The sequence below is a fragment of the Chiloscyllium punctatum genome, chromosome 15 (assembly GCF_047496795.1).
Source record: "Chiloscyllium punctatum isolate Juve2018m chromosome 15, sChiPun1.3, whole genome shotgun sequence".
In the NCBI taxonomy this organism is placed as follows: Eukaryota; Metazoa; Chordata; class Chondrichthyes; order Orectolobiformes; family Hemiscylliidae; genus Chiloscyllium; species Chiloscyllium punctatum.
The window spans coordinates 103,740,576-103,758,908 of record NC_092753.1 but is presented as its reverse complement, the minus strand read 5'-3'; the positions used below and the strand labels follow the sequence as shown (position 1 = coordinate 103,758,908).

General features: G+C 49.5%; 1 protein-coding gene across 1 annotated transcript in view; it reads left to right on the top strand.

Moving 5' to 3' along the window:
• Positions 1-11,124, top strand: part of LOC140485884 (uncharacterized) — a 77,238-nt gene extending 66,114 nt beyond the window's left edge. Inside the window, exon 5 of the mRNA XM_072584333.1 lies at positions 11,025-11,124. Within this exon, the coding sequence (XP_072440434.1) occupies positions 11,025-11,124 (100 nt within the window). The remainder of the gene's footprint in view (positions 1-11,024) is intronic.
• Positions 11,125-18,333: the final 7,209 nt, after the last annotated feature.

Genomic DNA, 18,333 nt, shown 5'->3' with positions numbered 1-18,333 from the left:
AGTCCCACACACACTGACCCTCACTGGGGTACAGTCCCACACGCACACTGACCTCACTGGAATAAAGTCCCATACACACTGACCCTCAATGGGGTACAGTCACACACATACTGAAACTCACTGGGGTACAGTCCCACACACACACTGACCTCACTGGGGTACAGTCCCACACACACACTGACCCTCACTGGGGTACAGTCACACACACACACTGACTCTCACTGGGGTACAGTCCCACACACACACTGACCCTCACTGGGGTACAGTCCCACACACACACTGACCCTGACTGGGGGACAGTCCCATATACACTGACTCTCACTGGGGTACATTCCCACACACATACTGACTCTCACTGGGGTACAGTCCCACACACACACTGACCTCACTGGGGTACGGTGCCACACACACTGACTCTCACTGGGGGACAGTCCTATACACACACATTGACCCTCACTGGGGTGCAGTCCCACACACACTGACTCTCACTGGGGTACAGACCCACACACACACTGACTCTCACTGGGGTACAATCCCACACACACTGACCCTCACTGGGGTACAGTCCCACACACACTGACACTCACTGGGGTACAGACCCACACACACACTGACTCTCATTGGGGTACAATCCCACACACACTGACCCTCACTGGGGTACAGTCCCACACACACTGACCCTCAATGGGGTACAGTTACACACATACTGACACTCACTTGGGTACACTCCCACACACACACTGACCTCACTGGGATAAAGCCCAACACACACTGACCCTCACTGGGGGACAGTCCTACACACATACACTGGCTGTCACTGGGGTACAGTCCCACACACACTCTGACCCTCACTCGGGTACAGTTCCATACACACTGACTCTCACTGGGGTACATTCCCACACACACACTGACTCTCACTGGGGTACTGTCACACACACACTGACTCTCACTGGGGTACAGTCCCAGACACACACTGACCTCACTGGGATAAAGTCTGACACACACTGACCCTCAATGGGGTACAGTCACACACATACTGAAACTCACTGGGGTACAATCCCACACACACTGACCCTCACTGGGGTACAGTCCCACATACACTGACACTCACTGGGGTACAGTCACACACATACTGACTCTCACTGGGGTACAATCCCACACACACTGACCCTCACTGGGGTACAGTCCCACACACACTGACCTCACTGGAATAAAGTCCCACACACACTGACCCTCACTGAGGTACAGTCCCACACACACTGACACTCACTGGGGTACAGTCCCACACACACACTGACCTCACTGGGATAAAGTCCGACACACACTGACCCTCAATGGGGTACAGTCACACACATACTGAAACTCACTGGGGTACAATCCCATACACACTGACCCTCACTGGGGTACAGTCCCACACACACTGACACTCACTGGGGTACAGTCACACACATACTGACTCTCACTGGGGTACAATCCCACACACACTGACCGTCGCTGGGGTACAGTCCCACACGCACACTGACCTCACTGGAATAAAGTCCCATACACACTGACCCTCAATGGGGTACAGTCACACACACACTGAAACTCACTGGGGTACAATCCCACACACACTGACCCTCACTGGGGTACAGTCCCACACACACTGACACTCACTGGGGTACAGTCCCACACACACACTGACCTCACTGGGATAAAGTCCGACACACACTGACCCTCAATGGGGTACAGTCACACACATACTGAAACTCACTGGGGTACAATCCCACACACACTGACCCTCACTGGGGTACAGTCCCACACACACTGACACTCACTGCGGTACAGTCACACACATACTGACTCTCACTGGGGTACAATCCCACACACACTGACCCTCACTGGGGTACACTCCCACACACACACTGACCTCACTGGAATAAAGTCCCATACACACTGACCCTCAATGGGGTACAGTCACACACATACTGAAACTCACTGGGGTACAATCCCACACACACTGACCCTCACTGGGGTACAGTCCCACACACACTGACTCTCACTGGGGTAAAGACCCACACGCACACTGACTCTCACTGGGGTACAATCCCACACACACTGACCCTCACTGGGGTACAGTCCCACACACACTGACCCTCAATGGGGTACAGTTACACACATACTGACACTCACTTGGGTACAGTCCCACACACACACTGACCTCACTGGGATAAAGTCCGACACACACTGACCCTCACTGGAGTACAGTCCCACACACACACTGACCCTCACTGGGGTACAGTCCCACACACACTGACTCTCACTGGGGTAAAGACCCACACACACACTGACTCTCACTGGGGTACAATCCCACACACACTGACCCTCACTGGGGTACAGTCCCACACACACTGACCCTCAATGGGGTACAGTTACACACATACTGACACTCACTTGGGTACACTCCCACACACACTGACCTCACTGGGATAAAGTCCAACACACACTGACCCTCACTGGGGGACAGTCCTACACACACACACTGGCTGTCACTGGGGTACAGTCCCACACACACACTGACCCTCACTCGGGTACAGTTCCATACACACTGACTCTCACTGGGGTACATTCCCACACACACACTGACTCTCACTGGGGTACTGTCACACACACACTGACTCTCACTGGGGTACAGTCCCACACGCACACTGACCCTCACTGGGGTACAGTCCCAGACACACACTGACCTCACTGGGATAAAGTCCGACACACACTGACCCTCAATGGGGTACAGTCACACACATACTGAAACTCACTGGGGTACAATCCCACACACACTGACCCTCACTGGGGTACAGTCCCACACACACTGACCCTCACTGGGGTACAGTCCCACACGCACACTGACCTCACTGGAATAAAGTCCCATACACACTGACCCTCAATGGGGTACAGTCACACACATACTGAAACTCACTGGGGTACAGTCCCACACACACACTGACCTCACTGGGGTACAGTCCCACACACACACTGACCCTCACTGGGGTACAGTCACACACACACACTGACTCTCACTGGGGTACAGTCCCACACACACACTGACCCTCACTGGGGTACAGTCCCACACACACACTGACCCTGACTGGGGGACAGTCCCATATACACTGACTCTCACTGGGGTACATTCCCACACACATACTGACTCTCACTGGGGTACAGTCCCACACACACACTGACCTCACTGGGGTACGGTGCCACACACACTGACTCTCACTGGGGGACAGTCCTATACACACACATTGACCCTCACTGGGGTGCAGTCCCACACACACTGACTCTCACTGGGGTACAGACCCACACACACACTGACTCTCACTGGGGTACAATCCCACACACACTGACCCTCACTGGGGTACAGTCCCACACACACTGACACTCACTGGGGTACAGACCCACACACACACTGACTCTCACTGGGGTACAATCCCACACACACTGTCCCTCACTGGGGTACAGTTCAACACACACTGACCCTCAATGGGGTACAGTTACACACATACTGACACTCACTTGGGTACAGTCCCACACACACACTAACCTCACTGGGATAAAGTCCAACACACACTGACCCTCACTGGGGGACAGTCCTGCACACACACACTGGCTGTCACTGGGGTACAGTCCCACACACACTGACTCTCACTGGAGTACAGTCCCACACACACACTGACCCTCACTCGGGTACAGTTCCATACACACTGACTCTCACTGGGGTACATTCCCACACACACACTGACTCTCACTGGGGTACTGTCACACACACACTGACTCTCACTGGGGTACAGTCCCACACGCACACTGACCCTCACTGGGGTACAGTCCCAGACACACACTGACCTCACTGGGATAAAGTCCGACACACACTGACCCTCAATGGGGTACAGTCACACACATACTGAAACTCACTGGGGTACAATCCCACACACACTGACCCTCACTGGGGTACAGTCCCACACACACTGACACTCACTGGGGTACAGTCACACACATACTGACTCTCACTGGGGTACAATCCCACACACACTGACCCTCACTGGGGTACAGTCCCACACGCACACTGACCTCACTTGAATAAAGTCCCATACACACTGACCCTCAATGGGGTACAGTCACACACATACTGAAACTCACTGGGGTACAATCCCACACACACTGACCCTCACTGGGGTACAGTCCCACACACACTGACACTCACTGGGGTACAGTCCCACACACACACTGACCTCACTGGGATAAAGTCCGACACACACTGACCCTCACTGGAGGACAGTCCTACACACACACACTGGCTGTCACTGGGGTACAGTCCCACACACACTGACTCTCACTGGGGTACAGACCCACACACACACTGACTCTCACTGGGGTACAATCCCACACACACTGACCCTCACTAGGGTACAGTCCCACACACACTGACCCTCAATGGGGTACAGTTACACACATACTGACACTCACTGGGGGACAGTCCTACACACACACACTGGCTGTCACTGGGGTACAGTCCCACACACACTGACTCTCACTGGAGTACAGTTCCACACGCACACTGACCCTCACTGGGGTACAGTTCCATACACACTGACTCTCACTGGGGTACATTCCCACACACACACTGGCTGTCACTGGGGTACAGTCACACACACACTGACTCTCACTGGGGTACAGTCCCACACACACACTGACCTCACTGGAATAAAGTCCCATACACACTGACTCTCACTGGGATACAGTCCCACACACACTGACCCTCACTGGGGTACAGACCCACACACACACTGACTCTCACTGGGGTGCAATCCCACACACACTGACCCTCACTGGGGTACAGTCCCACACACACTGACCCTCACTGGGGTACAGTCCCACACACACACTGACCTCACTGGGATAAAGTCCCATACACACTGACTCTCACTGGGGTACAGACCCACACACACACTGACTCTCACTGGGGTACAATCCCACACACACTGACCCTCACTGGGGTACAGTCCCACACACACTGACACTCACTGGGGTACAGACCCACACACACACTGACTCTCACTGGGGTACAATCCCACACACACTGACCCTCACTGGGGTACAGTCCCACACACACTGACCCTCAATGGGGTACAGTTACACACATACTGACCCTCACTGGGGTACAGTCCCACACACACTGACTCTCAATGGGGTACAGTCCCACACACACACTGACCCTCACTGGGGTACAGTCCCACACACACACTGACCTCACTGGGATAAAGTCCCATACACACTGACTCTCACTGGGGTACGGTGCCACACGCACTCTGACTCTCACTGGGGTACAGTCCCACACACACTGACCCTCACTGGGGTACAGACCCACACACACACTGACTCTCACTTGGGTACAATCCCACACACACTGACCCTCACTGGGGTACAGTCCCACACACACTGACCCTCAATGGGATACAGTTACACACATACTGACACTCACTTGGGTACAGTCCCACACACACACTGACCCTCACTGGGGGACAGTCCTACACACACACACTGGCTGTCACTGGGGTACAGTCCCACACACACTGACTCTCACTGGAGTACAATCCCACACACACACTGACCCTCTCTCGGGTACAGTTCCATACACACTGACTCTCACTGGGGTACATTCCCACACACACACTGACTCTCACTGGGGTACAGTCCCACACGCACACTGACACTCACTGGGGTACAGACCCACACACACACTGACTCTCTTTGGGGTACAATCCCACACACACTGACCCTCACTGGGGTACAGTCCCACACACACTGACCCTCAATGGGGTACAGTTACACACATACTGACACTCACTTGGGTACAGTCCCACACACACACTGACCTCACTGGGATAAAGTCCGACACACACTGACCCTCACTGGGGGACAGTCGTACACACACACACTGGCTGTCACTGGGGTACATTCCCACACACACTGACTCTCACTGGAGTACAGTCCCACACACACACTGACCCTCACTCGGGTACAGTTCCATACACACTGACTCTCACTGGGGTACATTCCCACACACACACTGACTCTCACTGGGGTACTGTCACACACACACTGACTCTCACTGGGGTACAGTCCCACACGCACACTGACCCTCACTGGGGTACAGTCCCAGACACACACTGACCTCACTGGGATAAAGTCCGACACACACTGACCCTCAATGGGGTACAGTCACACACATACTGAAACTCACTGGGGTACAATCCCACACACACTGACCCTCACTGGGGAACAGTCCCACACACACTGACACTCACTGGGGTACAGTCACACACATACTGACTCTCACTGGGGTACAATCCCACACACACTGACCCTCACTGGGGTACAGTCCCACACGCACTCTGACCTCACTGGAATAAAGTCCCATACACACTGACCCTCAATGGGGTACAGTCACACACATACTGAAACTCACTGGGGTACAATCCCACACACACTGACCCTCACTGGGGTACAGTCCCACACACACTGACACTCACTGGGGTACAGTCCCACACACACACTGACCTCACTGGGATAAAGTCCGACACACACTGACCCTAACTGGGGGACAGTCCTACACACACACACTGGCTGTCACTGGGGTACAGTCCCACACACACTGACTCTCACTGGAGTACAGTCCCACACACACACTGACCCTCACTGTGGTACAGTTCCATACACACTGACTCTCACTGGGGTACATTCCCACACACACACTGGCTGTCACTGGGCTACAGTCCCACACACACACTGACCTCACTGGAATAAAGTTCCATACACACTGACTCTCACTGGGGTACGGTGCCACACACACACTGACTCTCACTGGGGTACAGTCCCACACACACTGACCCTCACTGGGGTACAGACCCACACACACACTGACTCTCACTGGGGTACAATCCCACACACACTGACCCTCACTGGGGTACAGTCCCACACACACTGACTCTCAATGGGGTACAGTCCCACACACACACTGACCCTCACTGGGGTACAGTCCCACACACACTGACTCTCATTGGGGTACAGTCCTACACACACACACTGACCCTCACTGGATTACAGTCACGCACACACTGACCCTCACTGGGGTACAGTCCCACACACACTCTGACTCTCACTGGGGGACAGTCACACACACACTGACTCTCACTGGGGTACAGTCCCACACACACACTGACCTCACTGGAATAAAGTCCCATACACACTGACTCTCACTGGGGTACGGTGCCACACGCACTCTGACTCTCACTGGGGTACAGACCCACACACACTGACTCTCACTGGGGTACAGTCACACACATACTGACACTCACTGGGGTACAGTCCCACACACACACTGACCTCACTGGGATAAAGTCCGACACACACTGACCCTCACTGGGGGACAGTCCCACACGCACACTGACCTCACTGGAATAAAGTCCCATCCACATTGACCCTCAATGGGGTACAGTCACACACATACTGAAACTCACTGGGGTACAATCCTACACACACTGACCCTCACTGGGGTACAGTCCCACACACACTGACACTCACTGGGGTACAGTCCCACACACACACTGACGTCACTGGAATAAAGTCTGACACACACTGACCCTCACTGGGGGACAGTCCTACACACACACACTGGCTGTCACTGGGTTACAGTCACACACACACTGACTCTCACTGGGGTACAGTCCCACACACACACTGACCTCACTGGAATAAAGTCCCATACACACTGACTCTCACTGGGGTACGGTGCCACACGCACTCTGACTCTCACTGGGGTACAGTCCCACACACACTGACCCTCACTGGGGTACAGACCCAAACACACACTGACTCTCACTGGGTACAATCCCACACACACTGACCCTCACTGGGGTACAGTCCCACACACACTGACTCTCAATGGGGTACAGTCTCACACACACACTGACCCTCACTGGGGTACAGTCCCACACACACTGACCCTCACTGGGGTACAGACCCACACACACACTGACTCTCACTGGGGTACAATCCCACACACACTGACCCTCACTGGGGTACAGTCCCACACACACTGACTCTCAATGGGGTACAGTCCCACACACACACTGACTCTCACTGGGGTACAGTCCCACACACACACTGACCTGACTGGGATAAAGTCCCATACACACTGACTGTCACAGGGGTACGGTCCCACACACACTGACTCTCATTGGGGTACAGTCCTACACACACACACTGACCCTCACTGGATTACAGTCACGCACACACTGGCTCTCACTGGGGTACAGTCCCATACACGCACTGACCCTCACCGGAGTACAGTCCCACACACACTCTGACTCTCACTGGGGGACAGTCACACACAGACTGACTCTCACTGGGGTACAGTCCCACACACACACACTGACCCTCACTGGGCTACAGTCCCACACACACACTGACCTCACTGGGATAAAGTCCCATACACACTGACTCTCACTGGGGGACAGTCCCGCACACACTGACTCTCACTGGGATACAGACCCACACACACTGTCTCTCAGTGGGCTACACTTCCACACACATACACACACACACACACACTGACCCTCACTGGGGTACAGTCCCACACACACACTGACCCTCACTGGAGAACAGTCCCACACACACTGACTCTCACTGGGGTACAGTCCTACACACACACACTGACCTCACTGGGGTACAGTCCCACACACACACTGACCTCACTGGAATAAAGTTCCATACACACTGACTGTCACAGGGGTACGGTGCCACACGCACTCTGACTCTCACTGGGGTACAGTCCCACACACACTGACCCTCACTGGGGTACAGACCCACACACACACTGACTCTCACTGGGGTACAATCCCACACACACTGACCCTCACTTGGGTACAGTCCCACACACACTGACTCTCAATGGGGTACAGTCCCACACACACACTGACCCTCACTGGGCTACAGTCACACACACACTGACTCTCACTGGGGTACAGTCCCACACATCTACTGACCTCACTGGGATAAAGTCCCATACACACTGACTCTCACTGGGGTACGGTCCTACACACACTGACTCTCATTGGGGTACAGTCCTACACACACACACACTGGCCCTCACTGGAGTACAGTCCCACACACACTCTGACTCTCACTGGGGGACAGTCCCGCACACACTGACTCTCACTGGGATACAGACCCACACATACTCTGACCCTCACTGGGGTACAGACCCACACATAAACTGACCCTCACTGGGGGACAGTCCCACACACATTGACTCTCACTGGGGGACAGGTTCATTATCACAAATGGAATCCTGTTGCAGCACTCCTTTCTTGATGCAGTCCTTTGGAGAATATGACCTTCCGTTCAGTGTCTGCTGAGGGTAGGTATTGATTCTGTCGTGGTGTTTGTGATTGGGCAGTGATTTGGGATCTTGTTGCTTGCTTGTTGAGGTGAGACTGAGTTGTTCCGAGTTGCTGAATGGATACAGAATCTGGTCCTCATCGAATGGCAGAGAATTGGGCTGACACAGCATTGGGACCAGCTGGTTCCTTTATTTGTAGCTCAACTTTAACAAAAACTCACCAGAAACTAAATTAGAAATTGCCAGAGGAACTCAGCAGGGCTGGCAGCATCTATGGAGAGAAAGCAGAGTTATCATTTCAGGCCCAGTGACCACTCCTCAGAACCGATCATAGTGAGCAAAGGCTGGGGGGAATAAAGGTCTTAAAATTCAGTCAGGCTGCAGCCCAGAGAGAGAGAGAATGACAGTTAGACAAACAGAGGGATGGAGGGATAGTGAGTCAAGGAGAACAAAAAGCTGCTAATGGGTCACTGAGGAAGTGAGAGTGGGTTGGCCTTGATGACAGGGCCTGGGGCTGGGCTTCAGGGTAAGGACATGGAGGCGGTGTTCAGGCTGTGAAATGATTGACCCTGAGATTGAGTCCAGGAGGCTGCAGGGTCCCCAAGTGGAAAGTGAGGTGCTGTTCTTCCAGTTTGTGCTGAGCTTCACTGGAGCACTGCAGCAAGCCTGAGACAGAGCTGCTGGCCAGGGAACAGGCTGGGGGGGTTGAAGTGGCAGGCTCAGTGTCTTTTTTGCCAGCACAACATAGACATTCTGCAAAGCGATCACCCAGTCTGCACATTGCTGCACCTGGAAAACGTGTTTGTGGCCTTGGATACTGAGGAAGGAGAAAGAGAACAGACAGGGGTTACACCTTTTCTATGTCTGTATCCATCTTACCAGTTCATTGCAGATCCCATGTGAGTTTCCCTTTTCTATTAGCCTGCCATGAGGGACCTTGTCTAAGGTCTTGCTAAAGTCCATGTAGACACTCCTCCTGTTGATGTTGGCACCAATGTGTATCACAACCTCTCACTGCTCACCCTCCCCCTTCAGAATATCCTGTGCCAGCTCAGAGCCGTCCTTCATCCTGTCACCAGGGAGACAACACACCATCCTGGAGTCTCTTTTGGATCCACAGAAACACCTCACTGTATCCCACAGTCCCCTATTGCTACTGATCACCTGTACTTTGACCCTCCCTGCTGTGGTACCACTGACCTGTCTGCTGCTACTACAGGCTATGTTAAAACATGGAAGGTAACAGGGTTATACAAAGAGAAATGTAAACAGAGTTCCAGGTAAGTATAGAAGTGGAGGAGAAACACAAAAGGAAAAATTCAGAGATAGAAGTTTAACATTTAACCACAAGGGAGTACACATGCCACTGAGTGAGTGAGAGTTTGTGTGCGTGTGAGAGAGAGAGAGAGAGAGAGAGAAAAACAGACAGAGACACAGAGAGAGAGAGACACACACAGAAAGAGAGAGAGAGGCACAGAGAGACATAGACAGAGACAAACACACAGAGGAGACACAGAGAGAGAGCGAGAGAAAGAGAGACAATGCCAGAGTTGATAAAATCGTCAGTGCGTGTAATTTTCTTTTACAGAATGTTGGAGGTTTCTGACCCGGAATTCCGAGCTCAGTTGATGACGCTGGTGTCTACTGGTGTCATGGATATTCTGCTGCAAAATAGCAGCTCAAATTGAATCCCAGGGCAAGTGAAATATCTGCAACATGTTGATGATCACAAACAGGGACCCAGAAGTCATCAGGAGATTGGATTCTGGAAATGTGATGTTTCCATTACTCCCACAAATAAAATGAACTTTGTACAGCTTATCTCCTAGATAATAGCAAGCGAACCGATCAGCCAATCAGAAACTCCACACTGTCTCACTAATACCAACTGGAATGAGTAAACACCTCTGTCCAAAGTACGTGAGTGAGTCAAGGATTACCTGACTCCCTTCCAAGGTCCCCTGGGCACCCGAGAGTCCATGGAGGGAAGATGAAGTGAAATCTCCCATAAGTAGTGAGCACAGCAGTAGCTTAACCACAACATCACTGGCCCCAGGAATTTAATTTGAATATTTCTCAACTTCTTTTGAGAATTTCATTTTTCAGGTTGTAAGTTTGCTCGCTAAGCTGTCAGGTTTGTTCTCAGACGTTTCGTCACCATGCTAGGGAACATCATCACTGAGCCCCAAGTGAAACACTGGTGTTCTGTCCCTCTTTCTATTTGTGTTTCTTGGTCTGTTGTGGTGGGTGCTAGCCATTTCGGTTCTTTCTCTGAGAGGTTGGTAAATGGGGTCCAAATCAATGTGTGTGTGTGTGAGCTTGTCCAGTTTTTCTTGTAGAGCTAGTCTTTTCTTTGTGTTAGTCCAATGGAGAGCTGCAGACTAGCATCTACAGAAAAGCGACACACATAGACCAAATTCTCAACTACAGGAGCATTCATCCCCACACCCACAAACAGAGCTCACACGCAGCAATAACACAGACAATTCAGATGCTTGGGAAAAGAACCTGTTAGACCAATTACTCACAGACATGGAAAACACTGTCCTGGTATGAGGGATGTTCTTCAACCACAGGGACACAGACAAAAAGGACTTTCTACCAGCACTGCAATTAACCCTGAAAAACAATGGACTTGTGTAAGAAACCCAGCAGGCGATCAGACAGACTGTCACACCAGCACTAAGCAGAAAGAAAGAAGGGAACACACTCAACACACAGGAAAGGAAAGCCCTGGAAGGACTTAGAAAAGACAGAAATATTATAATTCTACTGGGGGAAGCAAAGGGCACATGACCGTCATCCTGAGCAGAACACAATACATAGCAAAAGCAAACACACTATTCGCAGATCTGGACACCTACCAACAGGTGGCAGTGGACCTGACTCCACAGCTAGAAAACCATTTGACAGCATGACTGAGGAAACTCCACAAGACAGGTGTCATTAACAAGACAGATCTCCAAAGAATTAACCCTGAAGGATCCAACACACCCTGTTTCTACGGATTACCAAAGGTACATAAACTAGGGGCCTCCCTCAGATCCACAGTCTCACTTCCCGGCATTCCGACATACAGACTAGCCAAGGAATTTCAACACAACCAGAAACACTGAGTAGAAGACTCAAGCCACTCCATCCACTCCACCCAGAGATGCCTTAACATCGAAGACACCAAGATAGAGGATGATCAGGTCATGGTTTTCTTCAATGTGACGGCCCTATTCACATCAATAAACATCACCCTGGCCAAAGAAACACTGGCCTCACTGCTAGATGAAACAAGGACACTAACACCAGACAGCACCAACTCGATTAGCAAGGACAGCATCCTCAAACAAGTAGAGCTGTGCTTCACAACCCACTTCACCTTCAATGACAAGATCAACAAACAAATCAGTGGGATGCCTATGGGATCACCAATATCAGGAATCTTAGCAGAATCAGTTATGCAGAGGTTAGAAGGAACAGCCCTTCCCACGATCCAGCCCAAACTCTGGGTCCGCTACATGGAGGACAGCTTTGGCATCATGAAATGCAACAGATTAGAAGAAATCCACAAACACATAAACAACATCCGCACCAGTATAAAGTTCACCAAAGAGGAAGAGGACAACAACAGACTCCCCTTCCCAGACATCACAGGAGAATGAAAAGCCAATGGAGAGCTGCAGACCAGCCTTTACAGGAAAGCCACACACACTGACCAGATACTCAACCACAGAAGTAATCATCCTAACACCCAGAAACAGAGCTGCATCAGGATATTATTTAAATGAGCCACAACACACTGCAGCACCAGGAACTATGAGAAACTAACAAAAAACACTTGTACAATGTTTTCAGGAACGAGTACCCGAAAGCGCAGACCGCCAATTCCAACACAACAGTCCTAAACAAGAAGACACAAAATGCCCAGAGACTCTAGCCACCCTGCCATACATTAAAGACATCTCAGAGATGAAAACCAGACACTCCAGCCCCTAGGCATTATAGTAGTCCATAAAGCCACCACCACACTGAAACAGCTCCTGATGAATTTAAAGGACCACATACCAACAACCAGCAGAATGAACATCATATACAAAATACCCTGCAAGGACTGCACAAATATTACATTGGACAGATGGGCAGGAAACTAGCCACCAGGACACATGACCAAATATCACTAGTATCCATACACACAGGTGAAGAGGGACACCAGTTTGACTGGGACAATACATCCATGCTGGGTCAGGTCAAACAAAGACACACACAGGAATTCCTCGAGGCATGGAATTCAAACCGGAATTCCATTAACAAACATATCGATTTGGACCCCATTTACCAACCTCTCAGAAACAGTACTGGAAGTGATGTCACCCACCACAACAGACCAAGACACATAAAGAGTAAGTGGGACGGGGAATCCAAGATGGCGGCGACCCAGCAAGTCTGAGTCTACAGTGCTCCTCCCAAGACTTGGGTAAAGTGGGTCAACCCCCCCCCACCACACTCACCAAATCATTTAAAATTGCTGTTTAATTTAATTAGTTGTTTAGTATTGAATTTAAACAATTTATTCTTCAGTAAAAATGACTAAAGGGAAGGGAGCCTGCAGCTCTCAGCAGGTAGGACCCCCTCCCCCACCCTCTCCAGCTGCAGCTGAGGGGTCCACAGCCGCCCCGGGGGACTTCCCTACGGAGGCGAGTCTCACGGAAATCATCTCCAAACTGGATGTGAAGATCAACGCCTTCATCGAAGAGTCCCGGAGCCGATGGGACTCACTCTCGGCCGCGCTGCAAAAGCACAAGCGAGACATTAAGGAAATCGAGCGCCGAATCGGAGGGGCAGAGCTAAAGGCCGCAATCTCCGAAACTACAGCGTAATCGGCCATGGATCGGGTCCAGACTCTCGCACAGCGAGTCCGGATCTTAGAGAACCACATTGATGACCTCGATAATAGAGGTCGTCGAAAAAATATTTGTTTGCTGGGCCTGCCCGAACGGGAAGAGGATGGCCAGCTTACGGCGTTTCTAGAACAGTGGCTTCCACAACTTTTAAATCTGGAGGCTGGGTCAGGCCAGGTAAGGGTGGAATGGGCCTACCGGGTCGCAATACGTGGGCCTGGTTCGAACCAGCGTCCCCATCCGGTCCTGTTCCAGCTGCAGAGCTACAAGGAGAAGCAGATACTCCTAGAAGCCTCTAGAAATCTTGGAAAAGATTCCCAAGCCATGATCTATAAAGGATCCTAGATCATGTTATCCCAGGACTTTTCCCCAGCTCTGGTCTGAAAGAAGAAAGCATTCGATGAGGTGAAGAAGCTTTAAATTAAGGGGGGGTAGATATAGGACTGATGTTAGGGGTAGGTTCTTCACTCAGCGAGTCGTAAGATCATGGAATGCCCTGCCAGTAGCAGTAGTGGACTCTCCCTCTTTATGGGTATTTAAGCGGGCATTGGATAGGTATATGGAGGATAGTGGGTTAGTGTAGGTTAGGTGGGCTTTGATCGGCGCAACATCGAGGGCCGAAGGGCCTGTACTGCGCTGTATTGTTCTATGTTCTATGTTCTAAGTGTTTAAGGGACTTAAATATTCAGTACTCCTTACGCTACCCAGCAACGCTACGCTTTAACCATGAAGGATCCGTGTATAACTTCGGATCGCCGGAAAAGGCCAAGGAATGTTTGGACTTTCTTTAAAAAATTGTAGGAGATAATGGATATTGGTTTGCCTTCCCCCCCCCCCCACTCCGGTTTATATCCCCCCTTTTTTTATCTTACTGTTTAATATTATCTTGGGGGGTGGGGAGAGGGATTTATTTATTTGTTCTCTATTTAACGATTTTCTCCCCCCCCCCTTGGTTTTTTTTATTATTCTATATATATATATAGGCCGGGGGGGTCTAGTTAATGTTGTTGGGGGGAGATGGTCACCTTATTCTATTTTACCTCTGTCTCTAGGAGCGGGGTTGTTTTCCCTTGTTATTTTGTATTATTATATTTAATTATTACTTGTTGAGGTTGTAATTTTATAGTTATATATATTTATACATGGTATTAACATTACCAAATATATCCAGGTGTTGGTGTGGGTGGGGGGATGGGGGTAGGGTGCTCACTGTTCACTCTAGCTCTGTAGTATATTTGAATTCTCCTCATCTTATTGAGGTGCGCCTGGGTCAAGGGTGGGGCACTGGTTGGGAGAGGATACGATGGACCTTTGGAAAGGAAGTGATACCCCCTGGGAACAAGGGGGAAAGTCTCCATTTAAGTAACGTTTTATATTTTTTTTATTTAGAAATAGTTTTTTATTACACTGTTGTGAGTGTATTAGAGAGCCTTTATTTTTGTGAATTTTATATGCTCTATGCTCGAGATGTTCTGAATAGGGTTTCCCTCCCGAGGGGTCTCGGATTTGCCTGGACGATTATGGTTGATCAGTCGGTTAAGTGGTGCACCTGGAATGTCAAGGGGAGTAATTCGCCAGTCAAAAGGAAGAAAATATTATCAAATCTTAAGAAATAAAGGGTTGATATAGCTCTCCTACAGGAGACACACCTGTCGGATAAAGAACACTTGAAATTACGACAGGGTGGATTTGATCAGGCCTTTTTTTCTTCTTTTAGCTCAAAAAGCAGGAGAGTTGTTATTCTTATTCGGAAGAATTTCCCTCTCAAAATCCCAAATCAGATAAAAGACGAATCTGGACGATATATTCTGATTAAAGCCCTTATAAATGGAGAGGAATATGGGATTTTAAATTTGTACTGCCCCCCCCCCCAGCACACCCCTTTAAATTTATAACGGAAGCCTTCTCAAAATTGATGGCTCTCGGTGCTCATCATACAATTATAGGGGGAGACTTTAATTGTATTATGGATCCGGAAATAGATAGGATTCCCAAGACTACTGCAGGAGTATCTCCCAGATCTAGACAATTGGTGGATCTGAACAAAGAATTTGGATTATTGGATGTGTGGAGATGTCTTCATCCACAGGGCAGAGATTTTTCTTTTTACTCCAATCCACATAAATGTCATACCAGAATTGATATGTTTTTTGCTCCCTTGATTTTTAAAAATTCCATATCATCCTGTAAAATAGGTAGTATAGCAACTTCCGATCACGCTGTTGTATATATGGAAATCAAAGCGAGGAACAATGGGACATCCCCTCGGCATTGGCGTATGGACCCCTTCCTAATGAAAGACAGTAAATTTGTAAAGTACTTGTCTCAAGAATTTAAAACTATTTTAGAAATTAATTCAGGTACGGCTAGCAACCCATCAATGATGTGGGAGACCATCAAAGCTTACACGCGAGGTTTGATCATCTCCTACTCAGCGACCCAGAAAAAATTGAAGGGAGAACAACAGCGTCTGCTCGATGTTCGCTTAAAAGCGGCTGAAACAGCATACACTGATAGACCTTCTATCATCAAATTACAAAGGATTACGGCCCTTAGGACAGCTTTAAACACCACGCTTACCCAAACGGCTAAGAGGGAAATATTATTTGCAAAACAAAGGTTATATGAATTTGGCGACAAACCGGGTAGATAATTAGCATTTCTTGCAAAGAAAAAAAAGGCCCCTCAAACTATCACGTCTATCAAGGAAAGTACAGGTACTTTGACTCATGATCATAAAAGGATTAATGCAATCTTTAGAAAATGTTATTCTGATTTATATAAATCGCAGGATTGTGAAGACAGGACTAGGAGGATGCAATCATTTTTTTAAAATTTGACCTATCTGGTCCTAACTCCGGAACAGGTATCGGTCTTAAATGCTCCCCTAACAGTCTAAGAAATACTTGATGCAATCAGGCAATTTCAGAGCAGTAAGGCACCGGGCCCAGATGGTTTTCAAGCTGAATTCTATAAAGAATTTACAGGAATATTGGCTGTTCCACTTATGGACATGTATAACTACGCATATAGGAGGAGAAAGTGAGGACTGCAGATGCTGGAGATCAGAGCTGAAAATGTGTTGCTGGAAAAGCGCAGCAGGTCAGGCAGCATCCAAGGAGCAGGAGAATCGATGTTTCGGGCATAAGCCCTTCTTCAGACATAACTATGCATATAGTCAGGGCTGTCTCCCGCCTTCGCTGAAAGAGGCAAATATCTCTCTCATCCTTAAAAAAGGAAAGGATCCAGAAGATTGTATGTCATACAGACCAATATCCTTGCTAAATGTAGATTTTAAAATCCTTTCTAAAATGTTAGCATTGAGACTAGAAAGGATACTGCCACATATCATAAAGGAGGATCAGACGGGGTTTATTAAGGGCCGTAGATCATCCAATAATATTAGAAGGGTTTTGAATATGATTCAAGCCTGCCATCATGGAAAGATACCAGGAGTAGTAATCTCATTAGACGCGGAAAAGGCATTTGATAGGGTTGAATGGTCATATTTGTTTTACATATTGGAAAGGTTTGGCATTGGACAGGTGTTTACCAAATGGGTCTCAACATTGTATAGTGATCCCAAAGCAGTTGGTGGCTACCAATGGATTAGGTTCGGATAGCTTCAGTGTGGGTAGGGGCTGCCGTCAGGGAAGTCCTCTCTCGCCATTGTTATTTACCCTAATAATTGAACCTCTAGCAGAAGCTATACGGGCTGATCCTAGTATAATGACCCCGAGGATTGGTACAGGTAAACATAAAATTACCCTTTATGCAGATGATGTTCTCCTATTCATCAGTAATCCTCTGATTTCCGTACCTCGTTTAATCCAAGTTATTAATACATTTAGTGCATTCTCAGGCAATAAAATTAATTTCTCAAAATTGGAGGCCATGCCCATGGGTGGCCTTGCTATGATACCCCACTTATTGGACGGATCACACTCTCCCTTTCGTTGGTCCCTGGAGGGTTTCTTATATTTAGGCATTTTTATTACCCCAGTATTT